At 54.9% G+C, this 26901-nt stretch overlaps 1 protein-coding gene and 2 long non-coding RNA genes across 16 annotated transcripts in view; 2 read left to right on the top strand and 1 right to left on the bottom strand.

Annotated features, from left to right (window-relative positions):
* Positions 1 to 16: 16 nt before the first annotated feature.
* Positions 17 to 4802, top strand: LOC103669557. Of its 2 annotated transcripts, none has more exons than XR_005834523.1 (3): positions 17 to 200; positions 4048 to 4128; positions 4671 to 4802. It is a non-coding gene; the product is annotated as an uncharacterized LOC103669557 (long non-coding RNA). The 2 variants fall into 2 exon arrangements; XR_570336.2 differs by having other exon boundaries at positions 4652 to 4767.
* ATP2B2 (ATPase plasma membrane Ca2+ transporting 2) overlaps positions 4117 to 26901 on the bottom strand; it is a 116612-nt gene continuing 93827 nt past the window's right edge. For 4 of the 11 annotated variants that reach the window (XM_040628452.1, XM_040628451.1, XM_040628454.1 and 1 more), the window contains 9 exons: positions 25635 to 25814; positions 25359 to 25446; positions 22937 to 23043; positions 22299 to 22490; positions 19550 to 19763; positions 17731 to 17942; positions 17441 to 17548; positions 15355 to 15537; positions 4117 to 7174 (listed from right to left, as the gene is read on the bottom strand). In XM_040628452.1, the coding sequence (XP_040484386.1) occupies positions 6863 to 7174; positions 15355 to 15537; positions 17441 to 17548; positions 17731 to 17942; positions 19550 to 19763; positions 22299 to 22490; positions 22937 to 23043; positions 25359 to 25446; positions 25635 to 25814 (1596 nt within the window). In that variant the 3' untranslated portion in view covers positions 4117 to 6862. Of the gene's footprint in view, positions 7175 to 9355; positions 14109 to 15354; positions 15538 to 17440; positions 17549 to 17730; positions 17943 to 19549; positions 19764 to 22298; positions 22491 to 22936; positions 23044 to 25358; positions 25447 to 25634; positions 25815 to 26901 lie in introns of those variants that run through there. The other 7 variants (XM_040628460.1, XM_040628455.1, XM_040628457.1 and 4 more) reach the window with 4 other exon arrangements.
* On the top strand, positions 6823 to 19497 carry LOC103669555. Of its 3 annotated transcripts, XR_005834522.1 has the most exons (7): positions 6823 to 6911; positions 7028 to 7193; positions 7820 to 8005; positions 8227 to 8371; positions 9203 to 9349; positions 16484 to 16667; positions 18738 to 19497. It is a non-coding gene; the product is annotated as an uncharacterized LOC103669555 (long non-coding RNA). The 3 variants fall into 3 exon arrangements; XR_005834520.1 differs by lacking the exon at positions 7820 to 8005; XR_005834521.1 differs by lacking the exons at positions 7028 to 7193; positions 7820 to 8005 and having other exon boundaries at positions 6888 to 7027.

The following is a 26901-nucleotide window of genomic DNA, read 5'->3' as shown; positions in this document are numbered from 1 at the left end:
GCGGGAGACCAAAGGGGCTGGGTTCTCGTTTCCGTGGCGAGCCTGATCGTGGGGCTTTGGAATCGGAAGCTCTAGCCCATCTTCTCTCCTGACCAGCCCTTCTCTTTTGCTGAGATCTGTCCACGAAAGGAAGGATTCATAGCTACAGCTTCACCCGCCTCTCCGCGGTTCTGGGTGCGACCGGCCTTTGGATGAACACTGTAGGATGAGTGATTTTTTGGGTAGTGGGTAGACCGACCGATCCTAGTGCTTCCTTTTTGTTAGTCCCTCCTCAGGACCCAAAGGTGGGACCAGGGGCAGAGAAGACCAGGGAACACCAGCCACCAGAGGCTGAGCCCTCTCACCCTGCCCTCTCTAAGCGGTGGGACCCAATGCCTCCAAACGGCCCCTTCCCCACAGTCCTGGGATCCTGTGAGGCAGAAACCCCAGGTGAGCTAGGCTCCCGCAGCTAGAACCGAGGACCTAAACCCCAGTGGCCCCAGGCCCTAGGTCCTGGGGTTCCCACGAGCACACGGAGAATGCTGTCCTGCTGGACGGAGCCTGGGAGCTCCCCTCAGCCACACACGGTCTGGCAGACCTGGACTCCTCCTGGCGTTAAGGAGTCCAGTGACCTAGGGTGGAGCCTAGGCTCCCCTTGAGTAAGTCACAATCCATCAGTTTCTCTCTTGACACTGGACGGAAGATCCCTAGCTGGAGATGGTCACTGCTGGAGGGGCCATGTTAAGGCTCAGAGAGTGTGGTAGACCTAGACCACCAAGGAGCTTGAGAGAGGGGGCCAAGGGCGTGGGGTCTTACAGAATTAAGGGCTGGGCCTCCAGACAGCAGCCCACCCTCCACCCCCGCCCCAGCTTTCAAGATTATTTCCTGCTAATGGAGAAATATTGCAGGGATGTTAGGGGGTGGCACTTCAAGTGAAGTGGGGGACAAAGTGGGTGGGGCTCTTGGGTCTCCCGTTCTTCAAGGCACAAGCGCTGGCCTTCCGTCTGTAGCTGCACCACTCATTCTCTGGTGCAACACTTCTCTCTGAGCCTTGCTTTTCTCAAGCGGAAAATGGGGACAGGGACATTTTTGATACGATACAAATATAAGCGCATGGGGCATAGTTGTTATTCAAGGAATTTCCTGGTATGGGCATTGAAGTTGGAGAGATTGGGGATTTGGGACAAGCAATGCAACTGTATCTTATTCATTAAGGTATTTGTTGGTGGGACTGAAAGGCACTGTAATATAGAGGTTTCAAGTGCCAATTCTGGCATCAGGACTGCTAGGAGTACTACTGTGCCTTCTCCTTTCTAGCTGGGTGTACCCTTCATCTCTGTGAGCTGCTGTCTCCTCTTCTGTTAAGTGGGAATTAGAATGTCCATGCTGCAGGTTCATCTTGGGAGTAAAGGACCCTGGGAGGTGAAACTGTTTGGAACTTGGATGGGCCTATATGGTGCTTGATCTGAAGACCAGTTCTCCCTGACAAGGGCTGGTCTTGTGTGTGTGTGTGTGTGTGTGTGTGTGTGTTGTGTCAGTGTTGTGTCAGTGGGGGAAGGAGCACAAGCGCAACCCTCAACCTTTGAGCCAACATCGAGATCATCTCTTGGTCTGGGCACATTCTTGTTTTCTGCTGGTGCTCAGCAGAGGTTTGCAAAGTTCAGATACTTAGGGTGCCAGGCTCCCCTCTGCCTCCCCCCTCCCCAGTAAGGGATGCCACCTACATCTTTTGTCCCATCATCTCCCTCCAGTTGATCCTAGACCCCAAATCAGGCCATTCTTAGCTTTCCCCAATATGTGCCCCTACCTCCCAGACCTTCTGTCTCCAAATCTCTTCCTCCGCCTCCCGAAGCCTTTTCCTCCTAAGTCTTGCTCTTTGGGACTGTCCACTGTTCCTCATGGAAAGCTGATGACTTATGGTAGGTTAAACCTTCTCCCTTAAATGGTGGAAGTTTGAAAGGTGTGACGTGGTGGAAGGCGAGAGACCACCCACCGAGCTACGCACCCTTGGACAAAGCGCCTTTCCCTCCCAGGGACTCCGTTTTCCCGAGTTCAAATGCATGGAGGGTGGGGACCCACCTGTCCTGCGGAAAAAGGCCTTGTGATGTGTACCGTGTCTGCGTTTCCACGTGTGCATTTATTGTTATTGCTCAGGATAGTGTTGAAAAGGCAGACAAATCCCATTAATTACAAAGAGCACAAGCCAGAGATACAGAGAAATAAAGAGTGTACAATTAGAGCACAGTCACTTCCCAGCCCCGATTGTCCCAGAGCCCCCCAGAGCCCTGGCGGCTTGTGGAAGCTGGAGCGGCACCATCTCCTCGCGACTCGGTTATAAAATGTGTGCACACGAGAGTTAGCAAAGTGCGGCGGCCCCGGGAGGAAAGGCCCGGAGGGACAGCACCACGGGCATTACAAAACAGACTTCGGGGGCCGAGAAGGTCCCAGAGCAGCCTCAAAGGTCTTGTTTTTGGTGGAGGGGGTGATGGCTGATGCCCAGGGGCTGGGATCCCCTTCCCTCTCCTCGGGTGAGTAGGCTCTCTACATCCCAATCGGGAGAGCTTGCTGTGGAACTTGGAAAAGACCTGGGGATTTTCTGCTGTTCGATAGGCCTTGGCTCTGGAAGACCCAAAGCCTTCAAGAAACACACCCCTCCCATCTTCTAATGGGATCTCAGACACTATGGAGAGTTTAGGGTGGGAGGCATGTCACAGTACACCCAGCTGACAGCCTCCCAAAAGTAGAGCATGCATAGGTAGGGGGAGTCAGGGTGGTGTGAAGAAGGTCCAGGAAAGAAATTGCTGCATCCCAAAGGACCGATCACAAAACCGCTGAAAAAACTTTGAATAAAGAGTAAGAAGTGCCCCTCCCCCACAAAGGCAGTACAGGAAAGGGAGACAGGACTAAACGTTTCTTCGTGAGGAGAATTAGAAATAAAAACAACTGGGCCACGCATTCCGGTAGCTCCAGGTGTGAGAGAGAGCCCTCTTCCTCTTCTGGACTGGGGCACATGGAGGGTCCACCCCAGCACAACTAAAGTGGGTGACTTTGGGTCCCAAGCTGAGATTGGGGTGGGGGGCTTGGTGGCCTCTCCTGGTAACACCCGTGCTTAGGGTGCAGGTGAGATGGTGGGAGGAACATCTGGCTTCCCCCAAGATTTAGGATGCTCTTTTTGTTTCTCCTTATGGGACACTCTATTTAGTGACCCTGAGTGAATAGTACTTACAATGGTAGGAAGGAAGCCCTTTGCACATAGAATGACAGGGCCCTTGGGTGGGGGAAGGGCAGGAGGTGGAAGACTTGGCGACATTTTAAAGTTTACTTAAAAGAATAGCTGTGAGACAATAACCAGGGCGTTTTGTTAAAAAAAGGAAAAGAGGGAAGGGTACTTATCCCTCCACATGATGAAACATTATATAAAGTGACAGTAATTAGAACTGTATGGCTGGTGCCGGCTGAGACACCCAGATAAGGGGTCAGAAGAGAAATTCCAGAAATAGACCCAAATCTATATAAGCTCTCAGTATGTGGTACAGGTGGCATTTCAGCATGGTTGGGAAAAGAGCAGCTATTCAATAAGTAGGCTACCCAGGCTGAGACGGTTCTAGAGTCCTTGGCCCGGTACCATCATTGTCATTGGTCTCGTCTCAAAAGCAGGGCACCCTCCCCCTTGTCAACTCCGTGTTCTGGTTGGGACAGGGGGGCAAGGGGCCATGGTGAGGGGCTGGTGGGAGCAATGGAGGCTGCTTCAGAGTTAGGGAAAGTGCTGGCCTGAGTCGCAGGGAGCAAACAGTCCTCCCTGCCCACCTCCAAAGGTGGGCGATTCTCCAGCCCGAGGGGTCACTGAATGGGCCCCCTGCTCTTCTCTCCTCTGTTGAGGGGAGACAAGTTGCTGAGCTTAGACCTCAGAATGAATCTCTCTTCTGGAGCCCTCGCCCGGAGGACAGAGAAGCAGCTAAGTGGATGGTGCAGTCTCAAACTGGAACAAAAAGATCTAGTTACAGAGGATCTATTACTGCAGTCTGTTTGATGTTGGGTTTTTTGCCTTTTTTTTTTTTTAAACCACAGACATTTCAGAACCACACTGTGGGAGTAAGGAGTCAGCAACTGAAAGCATAAGCGTTGCATAGTATTAAATGAACAGAGACGGTGAGTTCTTTATTTACAATTATTGTCTAGATAAAAAAATTCATAAAAACAGATGAATGGTCATAAATTACTTACCCCCTAATGGGGTGAACTGCCAAACGTACCCCATGCTGCTAGATATAGGACGCAGAGTGCAAGCTTTATGTGCTACAGTGAGTTTTGACAAACCAATCATTTCCTCTGTGTGTGTGTGTGTGTGTGTGTGTGCGCGCGCGCATCCATCATCCCTGACAAGAAAAGACCAACACTGATGTCAGGTATCCTCGGTCACTTCCACTGCTCCCTGTTCCCCAAGCTAGGCTCCGCCCAGAGAAAGCCCTCCTGTCTTCCCTGTGTCCTGGCTCCGAAGGAACAGGGAGCGTGGTGGGCAAGCGCGGCTTTCCTGCTCTCGTGGAATGAGGTCATGGACACAGGATTGGAACCAAGAAGGTGGAGAGATGGAAAACCTTGAGAAAGGAAACTACAAAAAACACAATGTTCCAAAGCTGCTCCAGGTTTTTTTTTTTTTTTTTTACATGTGCAGGTCTTTACTTTCTCGGCAGGAGAACAGCGGGCTGGCTTTTGGCGGTGTTTGTACTGGAATCCAATAAGCACGTCTGAGGGCTGGTCACCCCTTTGGGGATGCAGTTTCCTCTGCTGGGTACATTCGGAGAGATTCCTTCACGACATTCATGTGATGCTCTCACACACAGAAGGTCCTCCTTCCGGGAAGGTTTTGCCAGGTGGGATGGGCTGACTTGGGATCCCAAACCCTCAGGTTCCTTCACAGCCACCCAGCCGTAGGCCCTCCCAGCTGACTATGGCTCTTTTCCCGAGTGGCTCTCATCTTGTTTGTGGAAGAATTCTCTGGGCCTGGAGAAGGGAAGGGCCGAGCTGACACAGAGCAACTGTGGGAAGGGATCAGTATGAGGAATGAATTTCGCAAGCGAGGTGGAAAGCGTTTGGTTTTCCTCGAAGCATGGGACATCATCGATCATGGTATTCAAAATGTCTTTTGCACTGTACAAGTTTATGGAAAAAGATCGTATGCTGAAAAGTCTCAAAGCAAACTTTGTATTAAATACAAAAGTTCTTTTATGAAAAAAGCTGATACCCACAAAGTGCTTAGCAGTTAAGAGGCTGACGTACAATTAAATAAGCTCTCATTAAGTGGGATTACTAGTGCTGTTATTGTCTGGGGGAAAATAACCACCTTTTCTCACCTGTGATACTGTAGGGTTTCAGAATGGCTTTCTGTCTGGGAAAGCAAGACTTGCTGTCAAAAGGCTACAGTATATATTGCGACTACAGGAAGACAATTTGGTTTAAAAATCACACTGAATACATCTCAATATACACATCATAAGGTTCGTTCGGATCTAAATAGTGCAGAGAAAAAGGCTATTCTTCTTCAAAAATAAAAATCAAAGCAGCAAGTCATAATGACCCTCATCCAGTATGCCAACAGCTCATACGCTGCATTTGTAAGTAAATAAACCTCTAAATTACTAAAAAAAAAAAAAAAAAAAAACCACAGTAGCATTTATAATATTGCAACACTACCTCACCCTCTGTCCAGACAGTGCCAAAGAGAACCTCTTTTTGAAATGCTCTTAGTAAACTCAAGTGAGTTTCATCGAGAGAAAAGTCTTCGACCAAAGCTGGGCGGACCCCGTCATCCTCGGGCCGGGCCCGCCGTCAGTGCTGCGACCCTAGGAAGCCTTCTCTCCTCCTCTCCCTGTGTCTACGGAGCACGGCGTTCACCCCCTCCAGATGGATCCTCCTCCTCGGTAGCGTTTAGCTTCTGCCTGAGCCTCCCGCGGTAGTGACATAATTGAACGGAAACAGCAGGCAAAAATCAGAGCATGGCTATTGTAAAACATCCAGGATGCAGTCCAGGGAAGTGTCTGTTGGGCTGAGCTGTTTTTGTAACATCTTAGCCGCCAGTGTTCTTAAACCGTACAAATAGCCAAAGACGTTATCTACAGGTTTGTAAACAAATTACATTCTTGTTTTAGGACATAAATAAGTTAAAATAGAGCAATTTAAGCGGAAACAAGGCAACATGCCGGCAAAAAAACTTTATATATCCGTGTGTGTATATATATGTATATATATACCTATCTATATGGACGTATACAGTCTTGGAAAAGTATACGTTGATATAGATACAAAGAAATGGATATAACCTTGTGAGTGTCTATGAAGTTCTTCGGTTCTGTTGGTGCAAATTTACTAGGTGAGTTAAGCTCTGCAGTTTCAAAAAGTTGTTAAATTAACCTATACAACTGAGACCATGCTGCGCAAGCATTTCAAAAACTCACAGACCAGTGGATTGGATAAATAGTCTCAAAAAGAGTCTGTTTGCAGTTCCCGCCTAAGAAAACAAACAAAAAACCCTCCCCGACCCCCCCCAAAACCAAACAAGGGGAGGACTGGAAGTGTACAGTACATTCATGCAGGGGACGTGGTGGCCTGGCGGGTGCATGGCTGGTCCGTGTTTGGGCGGGAGCCAGGAAGGGCTTGTTGTGGGAAAATCGCTCACTCCCGTAAGCCCTCCGAGGAGATCCGCCCCTTGCCTCAAAGTGAAAAAGAGTTCAAACAGCATCGCAGCCAGAAAAAGGGTCCGTTGGGTGGAAATGTTGGTTTTCTCGCCAGTATTTGGTTTCCTGTTGTTGCTCGTTGCTGCTTGGGTGAGCTGGGGGCCTGGATGGGTGGGGCCCGGGGGGTGGGTGGGTGGCGGCGGGGTCCTCAGCTAAAGCGACGTCTCCAGGCTGTGGATGGGGCTCCCTGGACTTGAAGAGGTAGCTGATTTGCTTGTGTCGGTCGTCAGGTTGATCCCGCTGTCGATGGCGCTGTTGTTCTTGTTGAGCGATGACGGCGGGCTCGAGTTCTGCTTGAGCGCGGCATCTTCTTCCAGGTCGGTGTCGTCAATGAGGGGGATGTGGGGCTGTGAATCTTCGATCCGGAATTCGGGGTGAGCCATGAAATTATGGATGGAGGTTCGGGACTCAGGCTTTTCTAGACCTTCATAGAGAGAGCTACGGAACGCCTTCACGACGCGAATCTGCAAGGGAAGCACGGGGGTGAGAAGCTCTGTCCTGGGCGGGGGCCGGCAGCCAAGCTGGGTAGGGGGGACTCGGAGGAGGGGTGGGGGGAGGGGTTAGGGCACAGAGGGCGGCGGCTGGAATCCACAGTCGCTGGGTGTTATGAGCATGGGCAGGAGGGGGAAGACTGGAAGAGGGGGCTCAGGTTATATGCATCCATGAGGTTTTAAAAACTGCTTTGGTTTTGGTCAGAACTACAGTATTAGGACGGGAGGAATCAAGCCCCATCGCAGAGACGGTGGGAAACAGTGGTTAGAGGAAGCATAGTCCACTCCACTCCGGCGGGCGCCCAGACCTAGTGAGAGACTGAGCCTTGTTAACTTTAAAGCAGAAGTTCAACCATGCAGAAGGGGAGCGGGACCAGGGGGAATAAAGGAGGAAGGAGGAGAAGCTAGGTTTAGAACATTAATCTTAAGAAACCCACACGCAGTTAAGAAACCATACAACATGGAACAGATACCATGTCACAAAGAGAAAAGGAACGGGAAGGAGAGACAGTTGGCTGAGCCGGGATGGGAGAAGACACACGAGGTCCAGAGAACAGGAACATCAAACCGAAGGCAGCAAGGCAAACCAGAGCCGACTCAGGGCTTTCTGGGGTGCAGAGCGGAGGCAGCCAGAAAGCACGGAGCAGCTGGCGGACTGATGACATTCAGCGGCCAGAGCATGCCACGGTGAGGGGTCGGGAACCACACGGCACACACAGACAGACACATGGCTACACTTGGAAGCCTGGACAATGTGAACGGAGGTCTTTGTACCCAACGTTTCTTTCCTCATGCATTTGGGAGGTAAACACTCGAGTATAGACTCAAAGCCCTGGCCAGTCATTGGAGTTGACTTTGGGGTCCCTTATTTCCTGGGGTATTTTATTTCTTTATTTGTGCTTTGAAAACACAAAACCCCCCAAAAGGAGGCCAGAATCAGATGGCCAAACCCAGCCCTGGGTGACATTCTAGGGGGTGTGGACCCGAGCCACAAAAAAAGCATGCTCTTTCATTTTCTGTGTCAGAGTTGGAACCCGTGGTTTTCTGAAGAGTGAAAGGAGGCTGGACATCGAGTGTTCCAGGCTAGTGGAAGGAGCACTGGACTCAGAGTCCGGGAGACCCGAGTCTGAGTCCTGGATGGCTCTGCCACTTTTGGTGCCTTGACCTCGGGTAAGACACACTGCCTCACGGGTTGTCCCTCTGTCCTGCCTCATGGGGTGCCGAGGAATAGGACCCCCGTGTTGGAGAGAGGGGTGCCTTCTCCAGATTCCTGGGAGGGGGAAGCTGTGCCTGTCATTTCAAGGGGCAGATGGGACTTGGGACAAAGGTATTTCCTCCTCTCTTCCTAGCCCCAACTCAGAGCAGAGGCAGTGGTGGGGGAATGTGAGGCATCATCAGTGCCTCCAAGGAGCAGAGCGTCAGCCAAGGTGGCCGCGGAGTTGAGGGTGCCCTGCATGGCCCTCGCCGCAGAGCAGAGGCTGGCTGTGCACCACAGGCCTGCGGGCGGCGGCGGGAGGGGGAGGGGCAGAGGACCAGCGGGGTTCTTGTGGGGAGGCCCTTGTGGTTCCAGGACCTGTGGAACTCTCAGCTAAACCCAGGGGTGTCTTGTTGGTGGGGCACAGGTGGGAAAAGCCCTGTCCATGGAAGTAAATTTTCTAGATGACTGTGGCTGATGGTTTTAAGTGTCCTAGCGCGGGGTTTCTTTTACTATTTCCGAGGGAAGTGCAGCTAAAGCACGAGCTGCTCCCCTGCCTTTGGATTTAGCGTACGCAGAGAAGAATTTAACTTTAGGTTGGTCAGTAATCCATTCGGTCTTTTGTAAGACCCCAGAGTTTTTTTTTTTTTTTTTTTAAAGGTTCTCTCTTTGGTTGTCAGCCATTGTTACTCGTTCTGACTTTTCCTTGTTTGCTCAAAAGCATCTCTGTCCCTTTTCCTTCTTATGTGCTGTGGGTTGGGGACTCATGGGGACCCTGCTTGTTGGAATCATGTTTTAAATAACAGGCACCAGGCACCAAGCAAGAGCCAGTGGATGCCGTGACAGCCATTTGACTTCTCTGAGGCCTCTTTCTCCTTGGATTCCCTGTTCATGGCTCTGTAGAGATTATTCAATATTCTGATCTCCTGATGAGCAGCCCGCTACACCCTCAAGTAAGTCAAACCAACAAAAAAGGTGTCATGGGCCTCAGTTTTCTTATCTGTAAAATGGGAATAACTGTCATTATAACTGCCCAGCCTAGTGCCCAGTGTGTTCTGAGGCTGGTTCCAATAAGGTGCCAGCTGGAGCGCCTGGTGGAGGAGGAGGGGTGGTGGCGGGACCCTGTCATGGGACTGAAAATGCAAAGGGGACAACACACAATGAGATGCAGGCCCCTTGCCCTCCCCCTGGCATGGAGACGACAGAAAGAATGAACTGCTCTGGACAAGACTGTGGGGACAAGACTTTTCGGGACACCCCGCCACGGTCATCTCAAGTGTCCACTTCGGTTCTCTCCACGGCTGAAATGAAAAAAATATGGGAAGAAAAAAAGCTCTTCCGCCTCCCATCCCTGCCTACCCTAAAGTGAGATTTTGGGGGCAGAAGCTGCACTTGGGTATGGGGGGACGGGAGAAGGGAAAGGACCCGGCCTGTGGGACTTCAGACACTGTGGTTTCATCAGCACAGAGGGAGAGGAGACCCACGCATGTGTCGGACAGCTCTGAGAGAATGCGTCGGCCCTGGGCTGGGACGGGTTCGACATACTCGAATGTTTACCCGGCTTCAGGGAAGCCAAGAGTCTGGGATTGATTCACATTCATTTCAGGCTCAAGGTTAAAGACTCACAACCTCTTTTAATTTCACTCTCTCTTGCTGAACTCTGTCTCCAGGGTTCTCTAGCCCTCTAGGGAAACAAACACATGGAATATTCAGACAGTGGAGAGGTCTAGGCCCCCCGCCCCGAGAAGCAAGCCATTTTCTCGCCAACCCAAGATTGCACTAGGCTCATCACCAAAATGCTAACGAGAGGCACAGCTTTCTTTTCTTTCCTTCTTCATTTCTCCCCTTCAGAGATGCGCACTCCTTGCCCTAGCAGACCTCAGAATCAGGAAGGTGAAGGGGAAGTGGCAGTAAGAGATGCCCTCTGTCTGGTAGTGGCCAGGAAGTAGCCGGTTCTAGGTTAGGAGTCTGATGTGCTTGGCCTGGTTGGTTCGAAGGAGGAGGACCTTCACTGACCAACACGGAGCCTGCTACAAACTTGTTAAATACAAACGTGGTTTGAGATCCGTTAGGAGTTTGAGGGGAATAAGCAGGAGCGGCAGGCGGCTTGGCCTCGGGTCACAGAGCCAAATGCTCATTCTGTTCTTGATCACGTGCGGGAAGGTGCCTTTCTCCCCAGTCCCGGCCAGGCTGGCAGAAATTCCAGAAATTAAACCACTTTCTTGGCCTTCTAGAGCCCGGGGGATGGACCCCTTTCTACTTCGTGAGGCTGTGGGGATGGGCACTGGTTCTGGAATGGAAATTCAACCTCTGCAGGGTCCAGGGCTATGGGCTTGTCTGGAAAGTGGTGTGGGATGGTGGGGAAAACGAGGCACTTCGGAGTCAGACCTCTGGCCACTCACTTGTGTGATCGTGGCCATGTCAGGCCAGTCCTCCGAGCCTCAGTGTCTTTCTCAGTGAAATGGATGTCTCGTCAGGTCCTCCCTCCCGTTTCCTTGGTGAGGCATATGAGAAGTGAAGGGTATGGAAACTACTTTGGGAAATCTTGAGTGAGGCTTAAGTATAAGGCCTTAGGCATGTGCCTTTAAGTTTCTAGGGGAAAAAACAAACTCACTTTTGCGTCAGGCAGAAGAGGAAAGAAAGAGAGCGGACCAGAGTTCCCTCCCAAACATTCTGGATGCAAGTCTGACCTGCCTGTCATGTCACCGCATGTATCTGTCTGCCTCCTCACCTCCTCACAGTGGTGCCGGGGGAGGGATGGGGTGGGGGGCTCCTTATCCCAAGGTCATGAGTCAGAAGTCTGCCCCAAGCAGACACTGCCCCACCACAGGCCTTGGTGGTCAACTCTTGGTAACCCAGGGGACGGTGGTCTGACTCCTAGGGTTTATAGATTCCAGGTATTTTGGACTCAGCATGCACAGGGCCACCCTCCTCTGCTGGAGAATCCCCAGGAACAAGACCCTGCTCAGAGGAGGTGGGAGGCAGCCTACCTCTCCATCCCACCCAATCTGGGACACCTTCTCTTACTCCTGGCCACTGGTGTCACACCCCCTGTGAGAAAAAAGCCTTTGACTCCTGAAGGGACCCTGCCTGGTAACTAGAAGGCCCTCAGAGTCCTTGGAGACCAGAGGAGGTATTGTTAAAGCAACTATTCAGGTGAAGGAGGAACTGGGGGTATTTATTTAAAGTTCACACTGTGACTGTATTGATCAGATGTGTGTGTTGAAGCCACAGAGGTTGGGATCGCTTTTGGAACCAGTACTCTTGGCTAGGGGGATGGTCAGGCTCCCACAAGTCACCCCCAAATTACAGTCTGGATTCTCTGGTAGAGGGGAGGAATACGAGATGCTCAAGATAGCAGTTGGATGAGGGAGCCATGCCTGACCAGCCCCTCTGGGTCCTCAGAGAGAATGGAGGATGGGCAGACATCGGTGTCTCTCTGAGGGAGAAGTGTTGCGAGCCGGCTATTGCTTGACCGGCCTTACTGAATGGTTTTATAAAGGACAGAAGAAAAGGTGAGAATGATACTGCGGGTTTGAGATGACTGAGCTCTTCCTCTAGCTATGAGAGCTAAGGCGTGGGGCTAAGCCATGGGAAGACTTCCAAAGGCTGCATGGGTGCCCAGAAATGCCAGACGGGCTCTGGCTGTGGCCAGTGTGAAGTACCGTGCCTCTGAGAGGTCAGACCCAGCCAGAGGGATGGAGGAGTCACCAGGAGGGATGGCAGGAACCCAAAGAAATGGATTCTTTCCCCACTGGCTCTCCAGACCGGAACCACCCCCCCCTTTCTAAAAGTGATCTCTATGCTCGAACCAGGATCAAGAGTTGTATGCTCTACCAACTGAGCCAGCCAGGCACCCCCAGCCTGGAACACTTGGTCATTGCACTTCAAGACAGGTGGTGGTGCTGAGCAAGGCCAGAGCGAAGTGGACGTAGGAGGAGGTCAACCGGGTGAGGTTCTCTGTGGGGGAGGGGGGGCACAGGATGAGACCAAAGTGTTTCCTGCCCTGAGAAAGCCTGGCAGTGACTTCCTAGTGATAGTCATGGCAACATGACTTGGACCCCATCTGCTCAAATAGATCTCCATTTCACCCTGGCTTGCCTGGCCTCCCCATTGCTGGGTTTTTGTGCTAAAGAATGAACCCAGAAATGCTTTTCTTCCGTTTTCTGCATCTTCCCTGTTACCCTGCATAACTGGCAGGGCTGCACCCACTCAAGGACATGAGCGTAGGCCAGCAGCAGCTCTCTGTGGCTCGTGTCTTCTGCCAGAGGGCTCAGATGGCCCACCTGGCATGTAGGTCCTCTCCCGCTCAGTGGGAGGGGATGTGTGCAGTGGCCGTACTGTGTTTGGATGGGGGTATAGGCACTTTATAAAGTATGGAGAAATGAAGCCCAGAGCCTGCTCCTCATCAAAAGCCTGAGGGCTGGAGCAGATAACATTGTGGCAATCTGAGAAGACCAGAACTGGGGGCTCCCCCACAGTTTGGGAGGGGCTGACTGAAGACAAGGTAAGGGAGGCAGGTGGTAAATAGAGACTTCTTAATCCCTCTGGGGCCTGAAGCCATGGAGGGGTTCAGAAAGATCTACGTAGGCCAGAGATGAGAGATCCAGGTTGGAAGTGGTGGCATGAGGAGGTGAGCTTGGCAGGAGGGAGAAAATGGAGGGGGCCAGAGTCCCTGGCCATCCCTCAGAGGAGGAAGGGCAGAAAACCATGGGTTGGACCAGATCCCTCAGGGCCTGCTGACACCCAGCCAAGATGTGAAGCGTGGTTCACCGTTTACTGCCTGAGGTCACGCTGAATGGGTAAGGAGCTCTGTCCTTTCTAGGAAGGGGTCAGACCTTCGGCGTGCAGGGCGTAGTGTGTGTAAGGCAGCTAATGCCATCCGACGTACAAGGGAAGAAGGCAGAGGTTTCTGAACTACTGTGGCGAGGGCCTCTAGGCTCTGATCTCCTTGGTGGCCTGGGACCCCTCCCCCACTGGGACCTCTGACCCTCTCTTGGCTGGACCCCACTGTGACTGACTGTGACCCTCGATGGCCTTGACCCATGGTAACCCTTTGCCTAACTAACTGTAAGACTCTGACCTCCTGACCAGCTCTGACCTTGGCCTGTGGACCAGGCTTTTCCTGACTGAGTATGGCCCTAGACCAATTGGGATACTCCTTGCCATCCTGGCTGACTGCTTCCCCTTGGCTGCTGTGACCCTTTGGTGGGCTGGAGCATTTGATCACTGGAAACTCCCAACCAGATGCCGATCCTTGACTGACCCAGATCTTTTTGGCCACTTTTGACCTTCACGACCCCCTGGCTGAGTGGTTAAGCCCCTGACCCTGACCCCAGCCAACCCTGGCCCACCAAGGGACTGCCACCCCATGACTGGCTATGCTCTCCTGACCAGCAGGGACCCTTCTCAATGGCTATGGCCCCTCAGCCCCCTGGGCCTCGCCATGACTGTCTGCCCCCCGTGTCCTTGGTGCCCCGGCCCCTGCCCGCCCAGCACTGGCGTCGGTGGCGCCCGAGGCAGTAAGGATTCACACTCACGCCCAGCTGCAGCAGGAGGAAGGCTGGTCGGAGAGGAAAGAGCATTGGACAACGACACGCGACTAGGGCTAGAGAGATTGGCTACGTCCTGGCTCTGGCTGGTGACGGAGGACTGTCTCCGCAGGGCCCCCTGAAAGGAGGCCCCGCTCTTGAAAGTATTGACTACTTCAATCTGCAACGGAGGAGAGAACGAGACAAGTTGCGAGAAGAACGGACACACAGCTACACGACTGACAGGCGCAATGCCACGAGCACAGCCGCAGCCACGGTGACAACGACAACGTGACTTAAATCAAACAAAGACTACCAGACACACTCAAAGGCTCTGAAAGACGTCTGCTTGGCGCCAGGCCCCTCTGTAGACCCCAGAGCCCCAGGGAGGGCTGGCCAAGAGGGCTGCATGCTGGGGTTCTTGTGGAGGAGAACCCCGGCTGTGTCGGGAGGCTCTGGGTCGGACATCTGTCCCGCCCCCACCCCAGTTCTCTGAGAGGGCTGTCTTCTGAACCTCGGTCACCCCTAAAACCGGGGGGGGGGCACTGTGAATGCCAACGAGAGGATGTTGGGGAGTGCCCTATGGGGCGTGAAACAGCTCAGACGATCTACTCTTTGTTACAGTGTGGTGCTAGGCACGGTCTAGGCAAGAGGCCCACCCTCTCTTAGTTTCTTAGTCCTGTGGCCCACACCTCACAGGGCTGTGAACACACAGTGTGAACTAGGACTCCAGCCCAGGCAGAGGGCTGTGCGAGAGCGTGTGGCCTGGGGGGGGGGGCAGATGGTGGCAGCATATGTGTCTGTCCTGGGGAAGAAACCCATCCCACACATGTGCTTGCCGTGTGTGCCCTTGCTGCACACGTATGTGTGAGTGTATGCATGGGGAAGACCCAACTTTGCTTCCGAGAGTGGCCTCGACACCGTGGTGGAGGCCAGAGGGCAGTGTCTGAAGGCCCTGGTGGGGGACATGCACACATGTGCAGAGATGCCCGGACCTCACAGGCTGACGCCCAGGCCCGGGAGAATCTGGGGTTGGCCCTGGCCTTACAGCGACTCGTGTCCAGCCCTGTGCTGGCCCTCCTGGTGGCTGCCCCACAACCCTGCCCAGAGCCCCACACTCACCTCAGCCCTCAGGCCTCCTCCCCACTTAGGGGCATCCCCCCTGGAAACCCATGGTGGGCGTGACCCCCCGTGTGACCCCTTTCTGGTCTGAGGGGTGAGATGGAAGGTTCCTGAGGAGCCCGTAGCTTCTTTAGCATCCACGGGAGCATGCGTGTGGGGAGCGTGGGTGTACCAAAGGCTGGTGGGTGGTGAGAGCAGGGCTGGAGCCCCGTCCCTGTGGGCCTGTGGGGTGGCACGGAGCACGCCCATCTCCATCCCCTGCCTGCCCTGGCTAGGCGTGGCCCAGCCCCGGGAGTCTCCTGTACCTGGGTCTGGATCCGATTCAGGCCTCGAAACCACAGGATCTGGCCTCGCCGCAGTTCCCTCTCGGCGTGGTCTATCTCCTCCACATCCTCATTGAGCTCCTCCTCCGGGATCTCCTCCTTCTGCGTAAGCCTGCCCGCCTCCTTCAGGAACTTGAGCCTGCTGGTCGGGATGGTAGCGATGACCTGCAGGGGGTCCAGCGGCAGGTGATGGGGGCTGTCCCGCAGGCGGCCTCCTTCCCGACCTGCCACCCCAGCCGCTGGCCTCCCCCTACTTACCTAGTTATGCGCGGCTCGCTCCCTAACTCATCCGACCTGTTCCTCAACCCCATCTTCTATAATTTCTTATTGATTTGCTTTGTAATTCACTCACTCATCCTGAGTTGGGGGGTACAGTGGAAAATCTTGGCCTTTAGGAGTTGGACAGGTGTGACCTTGAATACCCAGACCTCATAGGTCATGTGACCTTGGGTAAGTCATTTAACTTCTCTGAGCTCTGGTGTTCTCGTCTGTAAAGCTGGGGGCAATTCTCACAGTTTGAGGATTAGGCAAGATGGTGTGTCTAAGTCGCTGTGCATGAACCTGGCCCACAGCTGGCCCTCACATCCCTGGGCTCATTTCTCCTGATCATTGGGTCCTGTGGCACGTGAGTGCGGGCAGCAGGGGCTCAGGGCACGGGTACTGTGGGGACAGCCAATCCTGGGACTCTGGGAATGGCTGCCCTCCCAGAAAGGGAAGGCAATACGAGAAGGGGATATGCTTTTATCCTTAATCGTACTCCAAGGGGCTTGTCCATGGGGCCGAGGCGTGAAAGGCAGGCCCTATGGGGACATGGAGGTGGCAGAGATCAGAGGCCCCTTTCATATCCTGTAGGGACACACAGGGGCTGGCCTGGACACTCAGCCTCACGGGTTCCCTGCAGGTTTCAGCGCTGCCCGCTGGCATCATCCTCAGGCATTAGGAGTCAGCTCAAGATGCCAAGAGCTCCCTGAGGGTGTGGGCTCTGGAAGGATAAAGGAAGCCAGGGAATGGGGTTGCTGAGTCAAATCTAGTTTATCAACTTTCCAAAGAAGCTCCAAAGTTTAAAGAAGTGCCTTTTGGATGAAACTAAATTTTCTTCTTTATCTTCTAGTTAATTTCTGCTACTGCAACTTCCCACTCCAGCCTGGAACAGCTTGAAGGCAAGAACGATGTCTCAGGCCAGTTGGGGCTCCCATTACCTGGATGATGGAGCATCTTGGGAATTGAGCCCCTTTGGCCCAGATCTGGCTCCAGGTACTTCTCATGAGCACTGCATCCTGGTCAGGCTGCAAGCGGTGAGTGCCGTGGAGGGGTGTGTGTGTGTGTGTGTGTGTGTGTGTGTGTGTGCGTGTGTGCATGCCTGCATGTGCACACACATGCCTAGGACTTGGGCAGAAGTAGGGAGGGGAACCAGTGGGAGAATGTTCTGGATCACAGCTGGAAGGGTCCCTACAGAACATCCAGCCCACGGTTCCCCAAAGCCGGGGAGGATGTCAGACATGGCACTGCATCACTCTGAGACAAGGCCGAGTTCACCCCTCCTACCTTTCCTTGGAGCTCTCTGAGGGAGTCTCTGCTTGGTGTCAGACCACTTACTAATTATCCTCTTAAACAAGCAGCTGGCTTCAGGCTCTGAGCCTTCACGGGCCATGGCATCGAGTTAGAGTTTAATAATGTTGCTCTCATTACATTATTATTTTTTTGTTAGCTTCTCTTTATGACAAATGATACTGATTTTCTAATCATGTTAATAATATAAAGCTGCCTTTTGAAATGAATTTCAATAAAAACTGATTTGATTGAAAGAAAATATCAAATACATGACAGGATCGGGGTATATAGATATAAGGCAAAAAAATCACAGCGGTGGTACCCAAAAGACCAGTGTGCGGGACCTGGGCCAAGCCCCATGGCTCAGATGCCCAGAGACAGGGAGGGCCTTGCCTAGGGTCAGACGCTGAGTCCATGGCAGAGCCGGGACCCATTCCTGGGACTCCCGGATTCCCTGTCCAGGGCTCTTTCTCTTCCTCTGCCAAGAGGCACCTCCTACAACCCACCCGGAACTTACCTGGCCCCAGACGAGCTCTCCTAACCCGATGAATATGCACCACATCCACTGGTCCAGCTGCAGCGGAGAGCAGCTGAATGGCTTCCCCCCAAACTGCACGATCACTATCTGGAGGTCGAAGGGGAGCACAGGGACAGAGAGAGAGAGAGCGAGAGAGACAGAGAGACGGAGGGAGACAGACAGACAGAGAGAGTCAGGGGCCAACGCGGGGGTCTGGGCTCTCGGCATGGCCAAGGGCGCTGGCTGCTCACTGCCCACCCCGGCCCAGGTTGGGGTGGGGGCCTGGCTACCTGGATGGCAAAGGTGCCCAGCACAATGGTGCAGAAAATAGGGTTCCGGAAGATGCCATCAAAGACGTTGCGCTCGCCGTGGATCTTGCGGGCGTTGATCTCGTTGAAGAGCTGCATCATGACGAAGGTGTTGAAGATGATGGTGTAGTGCTCCGAGGGTGGCGAGTGCAGGGGCGCGTTCCTCCCGCTGTCGATCTGGAACATCTTCTCGCCTGCCGAGAGGGCGAGGGCGGGAGTGGGGCTGAGGGCCCCGGCTGGGGGAGACGCCCGGCCCTGAGTGGGGGGCCTTGTCTGCGCAGCCGGGAGGGTCATGCAGAGACGGAGGCGGTGCTGTGGATATCAGGGGGCAGGGTGGGTCTGCACTGTTGGGTGGTCCTGAGTGTGAGTGGAGGGGTGACAAAACCCTTTCTTCTCTAGGGAGAAAGACCTTCAGTGCTTTATCCCACTTTTCTGTGGAAATCTGATAAAGGTGGAATGCAAGCTGTATCGTCAGGTGACACTGCTTATAGAGTGACCTCCAGTTGGCAAACTCATCTGGACTGGGAGGACTGGGAGGACAGGGCGTGAACTAGGAATCCCTGGTGGGAGGCCATGGCCTTGGGCTTCCCAGAAAATGGTGCTTCTTGTAACCGACTCTGTCCCTTGCTGAACCTCTGGAAGCTTCTGGGGCTCTTATAGGAAATATCAATTGCTATGTGGAGGTTGGGGCTCCTAGGCCAGGCTGGCTCCACCCATGGGGCCTCATTCTCTTGTATCCGAGTTATCACATGATGGGTGGAGAGGAGCCCCCCGGGCTGCTGTGTGGACATGCACTGATGACAGGCCCGATGCCATTCTATATCTCTCGGCAAAGCTGTGTAAGCTGGTGTCAGGAGGGCTTGTGGGGTTTTCTGAGTGTGAGGTGTCTAGCTGAATCCAAGATTGAGAGTAGGTGCTCAAGGGGGAAGCCAGCAAGTAAACCAGGAACCCCCACCAGGCAGCCTTCTCTCCTACTTTTGCATTTTCAGGCTTCTTTGAAGACGCCAAATACGCTTGACAATAGTCCTGCCAACACACCGCCTTCCAATACAAGAGGACTGCCCTTGGAGGAATAGGGTCCATGCCCTACCCACATCTGTACCCTGGACTTTGAGGGCAAGGGCTCATTGGCATTGCAAGCCCAGCTCCTCCCGTGGAGAAGCCTGCCCATCCTGGGAGCTCCCGGCTGGCCCGGACTCACCGTGTGACTGTGGGCCAGCCCCTTCCCATGCTGGGCCTCTCCGTGACTCAGGGTGGGCTTTGCCCACATCATCTCTGAAGCACCCAAGGAAACCAGGCCTGGTCTTCACCCAGACTCTGCAGTTCGCTTACAGGTCACCTCGCCTCTGTGTGCCTCAGGGCATGCAGGGCCTGCACCATTTGCCGGAGAGACCTAACTGCAGGAGCCTAAGGGAAATGCCATGGAAATGGCTGGCGGCGCTGCAGGCGTTTGGCCTTTCCCGAGGAGGTGTCAGTGAGGATGGCTGCATGGGGCACGGGTGAGGTGCAGGGATGGGTCAGAGGAGGGGCAGGTGTGAGGGGCATAGACCAGCACGTGGGTGCCACCCTGCCCAGTGCATACTCAGCGTCTGGAGCTGTCATCAGTGGAAAAGCCCCAGCTTTGGGGTTGGCCAGACCTGAGACGGGGCCTGGCTCTGCCCAAGACTTGCTATGTGACCTTGAGCAACTCACTTCCCAGCCCTGGGCCCCTGTTACGTCACTGCCGGACAAGAGGGCAGATGTGAGTCCAGAACGTTGGGTCCAGGCCAGGGCGTCCCAGGTGGGCCGGTGGGGGACTCACCCACAAAGAGCAGAGTGAAGATGAGGGTGAGCTGGTAGACGGCGTGGCCCAGGATGTTCTTCATCATGGTCCGTGAGATGAGGGGCTTGTTGCGGCCATAGGGCTTCCTCAGAAGCAGGGTCTCGGTGGGCGGCTCGGTGGCCAGCGCCAGCGAGGCGAATGTGTCCATGATGAGGTTTACCCAGAGCATCTGCACGGCCTTCAGAGGGGAGTCCTGGAGACAGCAGCGGTGGGGAAGGCTGTCATGGGGGAGGCTGGCTGCACCCGCTGCTGCGAAATGCCGGGCGTGGGCCTCAGCAGCCTCTTGGTGGCCCTTCGAGCCGGCTCTGCCCAGTGGGTCTGCCCTCAGCTGGCCTGCCCGCTGAACAGGCAGGTTTGCTGGGCCTTCCCTTCCCTGGAGAACAGCCTAGACCTGCCCACCTGTGTTCTCCCCCAAGGAGAAAATTGGGTCTTCCAAGCATAATGGTCAGCAGCTCCCTGCCTTCTGGTAAATTCACCAACTTGCCCACCATGTGCCGTCGGCCCCTTCAGCCCCCGTGGACACATCTCCCCTGGCTAAGGCCAAGCTCTCCCCCGCGTCCAGCACAGATCCCATCTGCTCAGCCTCTGCTGCTGCTTTCCCCTCCACTATCCACGGCTCTGGTCCCTGCTGTCCCACAAACTGCCCGTGACCCCTGTCCCCTTGTCACCACCACCCAGTTCCTTCTTACCTCATTGTCCCACTTTACCTTAAGCAATTACTGTGTGTACCTAGGATTCCAGAAATAACATACTTCCATGTAGAAAGTTTGGGCAAGTAGGGACTAGCAGAGGAAGCTAAAACTCATCAATGATCTTGTCACTTCCAGGCGGCCACCATCCACATTCTGGTGTGGATCCTTCCATGCGTCTCTCTGGCTGAGACTGGGATCATATAGTTGTACCGCTCTGTGCACAGTCACATCGTGTGGGGTACACTGCCTCGAAGAGCTGATCTACTGTCCCCTCCTCCCTTGCAGCCCCAAGTACCTTGTCTTTGGCAGCCAGACTTTGGCCTTTCCATGTCCCCCAAATCCCTTTCTCCAGGGTCACTGGCACCTTCCTTCTCACCAGTCGAGAGACACATTTTCCAGCCTCCTCTCACTGACCTCCCTGCCTCGCTTGGCCACTGTCTCCTCCTGGCCCCTAAACCCACTCTTCTGGCCCTCCTCCTCCTTTCTGAACGTTCCTTCTCGCTCTCCCTCAGGGCTCCTCTTCCATAGTGTTTTAACTCTGTGCCCTCCATGGCCCCTTCCCCAGCTGTGCTTTCCTCTCCACACTTGTCCCCCTGGCTTGCGGTGCCCATCTCTCCCTAGCATCACTCTCTCTCCAGCCCAGACCTTCCCCTCTGGTGTTAGCTTCATCTACGGTGGAACACCTCCTTCAGGAAGCCCACCGACCCCGTAAGCCTAATAGGCTAAACTGAGCAGTTCTTCACCCCTCTATCATTTCTCAGTGCAGCCCCTGAGGCCCACTCTGCCTGCACCCCATACACTCACTCACCTCCTAGATTCGCCAGAGCCCCTTCCTCCAGGCTGCCTCTCCTACCTGTGCCCTGGAGCAGCCACCTTCCCCATGTCCTGCGGCTTTTTCTGTTCATCAGCCTTCTCTGTTTACATGTGCCTTGGGGTCAGGGCCCCCCATATCCCCACCATGGCCTACATGGCCCTGCCACCAACTCAGTCTAAAGCCTTAGGCAAACCGGTAGTCCTCTTTGAACCTGTTTCCCCATCTGGCATCAGTGGGGTCCCCAAGAAGCCTTGCAGCAGCGGCTGTGCTGTGGGGGGTGTTCCCCGAGCCACCACTAGAGGGAGTCTCTTGCCCACAGACCAGGAGAGGGCCCTTTCTGCAGAAGGGACCCACCAGCCACCTCCCAGCTCTGACTCTCAGGATAGGGTACTGGGTGCTGCCACATGCAGCCCCAGGGTCTCAGAATGCAGCAGAGGGGAGCAGCATTCCTAAGGCCACGAAGCTTTCCGGGGCCGCGCTGCCTTCTGGGTCTCTGGGGGCTCCTTTCTGTGGACAGGAGCTTGTCTACCCATGTGATTGTTGGGAAGCCTTGGAATACTGGCCCTTTCCTCCCCAGGCCAGGCTGGTCAGCCCCTAGGGGAAGGCAGGAGGCTGCAGGAACAATGGCAGGTTCCCGGCTGGTCCAGGCTCTGAGCCTCAGTTTCCGCTTCTGTAAAATGGGGATCATCATAGTTCCCGCCTCATGGGCCTGAGTGAGGAAGCAGAGAGGCTGAAGGCATGCAGGCCGGCTGGCTGGCGTCCCCTGAGCTCGGGATGGGGCTGCTCGTGACCCAGTTGGTGATCCTGACAGACGACTGCCTCTCCCAGTGACAAAGAGCCCCAACCTGGCCTCAGGGCCTCAGGCAAACAGGCCTCTCCTTTCACCTGCCTGCAGGAACTAAGGCCCCCAGGGCCCTGCTGGCTCTTTGCCCTGAGCTGGTCTCCTAATCCCCTTTGGGCCCCGCCCTGCCCCTGCCTCCCTCTGGGCCTTTGGGGGCTCTGCCTTTCTTTGAGGATGACCCCTTCTGCCTCCTGGAGCGAGGACCAGGTCGGAGAGCCACAGGGGTGAGGCTTGACATCTCCATTTGCCAGATGACCCTGGGCCAGCCCCCCACCTTGCTGAGCTTCATTTCCTCGGGCTGTGCCTGCACCCGAGGTCTGTGATGCAACCCGTGGCCCTTGGCGGGGGCGCCCCCAGGCTTTGGCATGCCCCAGGACCCACCTGCGTGATGCAGGCACCCGTGAAGGCCACGATCACAGCCACCACGTTGACCGTCAGCTGGAACTGCAGGAATTTGGAGATGCTGTCATAGACATTGCGGCCCCACATCACTGCCTTGACGATGCTGCTGAAGTTGTCATCCGTTAGGATGATGTCTGAGGCCTCCTTGGCCACGTCTGTGCCTGCGATGCCCTGTGGGGACAGGGACAGGAGCCTGTGTGGGGCGGCTGGGGGTGGTGAGCAGCTCAGGCAGCACTGTTCTCATCCCCTGCACATCCGCAGCCCTATACAACCCCCCGCACATACTCCCAGCTGCCCAGCGCGGCCAGACCACATGGGGTGTGTGCATGCACTCCTTACAGACCAGCCCCTCAGGCCAACTCTGCCTTCAGGAAGCCTTTCCCTGGCCCATCCTCCCCCACACCTATCATGGCAGGGAGCCCTCTTCCACCCTTCCAGAAAGACCCCGGGGGGCCAGGCTCAGCCTTGAGAGCACTGGGCACGTGAGGTAGATGGTGGGTGAGCTGAGTGTGAACCAGGGGTCCCCGCACAGCCAATTTGAGGCTGTGTTGCCCACACCCCCGGCCTTTGGGGCCCTGCCGGGCACCACCCCGGGGCCCACTGTGAGCTGCCCCTACCATGGCGAAGCCCACGTCAGCCTTCTTGAGTGCAGGCCCATCGTTGGTGCCATCCCCGGTCACGGCCACCACCTGCCGCTGCTCAGTGTGTGTGCTGTCGATGATGCCTGTGGGGTGGGGCAGGAGTGTGCTCAGGGCCCCGGCACACTCTGTGGGGCCGAGGCCACCCGGGGCGGGCCCTGATCGTTGTGAGGACCTTGGGCCGGGCCCAGCCTCCTCTCTGGCCCCTGCCCTGCCCCCCTTCTTGTGTGGCTCTTCCCAGCTCCAGGCTTGCCCACAGCGGCCAGCACCTGCAGGGGGTGTTGGGCACCTGAGCCCCAGGCTGGCTTGTGGCCCTCTGTGGTCTGGGCCCTGAAGGCCTCTCCAGCACACTCTTCACCGTCTGCAGCCCTTGGCCACACTGGTGGCCACCCCAGCTGGAAACGCCTCCCCTCTGCCTGGGTTCCAGGAGCTCCTCTGTTCTCCCACCATCTGCTCCCTCAGCACCTTCTACTTGGGGGTCCAGTCACTCCTGAGGAGGCCTGGGCTGTGCCATTTGCCAATGACCCCTGACCCATAATTTGGCCTTGACCTCTCTCCAGACATTCACCCTCAATAAAATATTCAGGGGCACCTGGGTGTCTTGGGTCTATTAAGCATCTGCCTTTGGCTCTCCATCTGCAAGCCCGGCCCCCTCTCCCCTGTCTGCTGGGCCGTTCCCTCGGCTAGCTGTGCCTGTCACACACCTGTAGTTTCAACTCAGATACCACTGCCCCTGGGGAAGCCTCTGTGACTCCCTGAGGACCCTCACCTGCCCCGATCAGATCACCGTAGCTCCCGTCCGTGTCTCTCCCCGTCCTGTGCCTGGCAAGCCGCAGCAGCCCATGGGATGAGGGAGTGGGGCCCCTGACTTGAGAAGCCTGTGTAGCCCCCAACCACTCCCCCAGCCTTTTGCGTGTGTCCAAGTTCCACCCTCTTCAGGCCAAGGTCCAAGGCTACGTGCTCTGGGAGTCATCCTGGGCTGCTCCCCCCAGCTGGTGGCAGTCCTGAGTCCCCAGCCAAGACTCAGCCTCCAGTCTCTCTACTGGGCATTCGACGCCCTCGCTCCTGCCGTTTCCCTCTACCTGCCTACACACTCCCCCAGAGCAGGGCGGGGGCCAAGTTTCCCTTCTGCCTGGCCAAGTGAGCGTCTTTCCACTTCTTGAAGGTATCTGGAAATCCTTGCCTCTGGTCTTTCACAGTGAGTTCTCTGCCCCGCCTGAAACACAGGTCCTTTCTCCTGGACCCTCAACCCACCTTCGATGGCCTATGATGAGACATCCATCCCCAGCCTGGGTGAGAGCCAACAGGAGGCTCCACCCTTCTCTTCCACCAATACAGCCCCTAGGTCTGTGGAAGGAAACCTATTTAATGTCTGCTGGTTGGAATCTGGACCATGAACTCTAAGAGGGAAGGACCATGTCTGCCAAGAGCAGGGCCTGGCACTTAGTAGACCCTTCAAAAACATGTATCAAGAGAATGAGTAAATGAATGAATGAGTGATGGGTTGGGGGGGCCTCCCGCTCTGGTATCTATGATTCTGGGGCACTGTGTTTCTGTCCCCAAGCCAAGCCTGCCTCCATTAATGTCCTTGGGCAGCATTTTGGGAGAGGAATCCGAGATGCCCAGGGGATGACCTCAGCCAGAAACCTGCCCTTCTATGGCCATTTTAAAGATGGAGACATTGAGTCACAGAAGAGGAGGGACTTGCCCAAGGCTATAGAACAGATTAGTGGCCAAGCCAGGACTTGAAGCCAGGACTGTATGACTCTAAAAATGCCTAGCACCTGGCCACCTACATGGGCTCAACAAGTGGTAGGCTTTCTCTCTGGAGGAAGACAGGGAAGGGGAAGGATGCTAGCTTCTGGCCTCATCTCTCAGGTTGCTATTCCCAGGATAGCCTGGGGTCCCCATTACGGATGTTGGTTGGGGTCCTCAGAGACCAGGTAGACCAAGGGTCTCAAACTCACAAGCTCTGGGACAGACTAAGAACATAAATAAGCGAAATGGGTTGGATGGCAGACAATAAGTAGTGGTGAAGACTGATTCAAATGTCAGGGGAGAGTCTGTATAAAGCCATCCAAATTCAACATCGAAAAGGGCACTATACCAGCCAAATACAACATGTCTGTGGACCCTGTTCGACCCTCAGGCTAAGAGTTTTGGACCTAGACAGGCCCAGTCCCATTGCTTCCTACAAGAACTGGATCCCACAGAGAAGACTCACAACCTCCCCATCTCACTGTGGCCCTTAGAGGGCCTCCCAGGGCTGCAATGGGGTGAGACAAGGGTGTTGCCAGATGTGGAGAGCCCTGTGCAAAAACCCTCTGTCCTGGAAAGAAACTGTGGGCACCAGGAGAGAAGGGGATCCTGGCCTCAGAATTTCACCCCCCCCCCATTTTACCTTTGACGAGGGTATGCTTATCCGTGGGGGAGGAGCGAGCCAGCACCCGGAGCTTTGGCCAGATCTTGTCAATTCGCTCCTGTTCAATCTGGAGAGGGATGGGGAGGGGGTCAGAGAGAGAAGCTGAGGCCTGGAGAAGGGAGGGGACTCACCCAGAGTCACTGGGCTCTGAGTGGCACACTGGCTGGCTTCTGCAGAGTCACGTGGTCCCCATGCCTCCCAGCCCCCCCTCCCCCCAGCTCATCTGTCTGAGGACTCCTTGTGCTGGGCACGTACCTCCCCCTTCTCGTTGCGGATCCTCCGGTTGAACTCCTTGCCCTCCAGGCACAGAAAGTCCTCCCCAGGATGGATGATGCCACACTTGATGGCGATGGCCCGGGCTGTGTTGATATTGTCACCAGTGACCATGCGGACGGTGATGCCTGCCCGCTGGCACTTGCGGATGGCTTCTGGGACCTGGCAGGAGGGCGGGAGCAATGGGGGTGAGTGCCACTGGGGCAGGCCCTCACTGCCCTTATGGATTCCAGAGTGAGCCCTGTGTACGGGCAGCTCCAGTGGGAGGGGCCCGGATGACCATGAGATACTGGGAGCACGTACGGCACGTGGGCCATCTCCTTCCTTCCTGTGTCCATGGCAGGCATTGTTAATTGGTCACAGGATCCTCTGATTAAACCCTGATGTGGTCTCAGAATTCTCAGCAGAGTCCCAGCAGCTACCACCTAACACTGTGATGGTCCCTTCTGTGATGAAACCGCTGGCTATCCTGATCTCGGGGCAAGGACTTTGAGAAAGACCTCAATAACACCCCAGGTGAAAGTCGCAGAGGAATGTGTCCCTGCTTTATTCCCATGCACAGTTCCTGCAAACTCAGCAAGGAATATGTTCACGTATTTTCAGGGTTTTTTTTTTGGGGGGGGGACACTGCATTTGGGAGCTCATTTACAGAATGTGACACTGGGTTAGAATAAATACAAATGATTATACTTCATGTAAAATAGGACATTTCCATGAGAGAGTAAGGACTGCCTTCTGCCCTCTCTGCTGTAATGACAGACTGATGCCTGGGCCAATCAGGCCAGAGCAGATTCAGCCGGTCAGGAGGGGGTAAGCACCTCCCCCGCTCCCTGCTCCTATGCAGAGCTGTGGATTTATTTGCCCAGCAATTAGGATGCAGAAACCGGCCTGGAGCTGCTGCAGCCCTTTATACACAACACAGATCAACTGAACAAGGGATTCTGACCCATGGGCAGTGACCAATGAATGATAAAATAATAAGGTAATATTTGCTATTTGCTGCAAAATGTCTTTGAGTGGAAGAGGACATATCAAGGGCAGAAAATCCCGTTGTACCAGAAGACCAAAGCACTTTAGAATCTCAGGCTTAGAGGCGCAGAGTCTGACTCCCACTTCTCTTGCATATCATAGTGCTTGGGGAGCTCACTCCCATCCCCACTCTGACAAGCCACAGCTAAGAGGGTCTGAAGACTGTTATGGCCTGAACTGTGGCCACCCCCCCCCCCCCCCCCCCCCCCCCCCCCCCCCC

The sequence above is a fragment of the Ursus maritimus genome, unplaced genomic scaffold, assembly GCF_017311325.1.
Source record: "Ursus maritimus isolate PB19 unplaced genomic scaffold, ASM1731132v1 scaffold_14, whole genome shotgun sequence".
In the NCBI taxonomy this organism is placed as follows: domain Eukaryota; kingdom Metazoa; phylum Chordata; class Mammalia; order Carnivora; family Ursidae; genus Ursus; species Ursus maritimus.
Note: the sequence above shows the minus strand (reverse complement) of the source record. Positions and strands in the feature narration are given on the sequence as shown.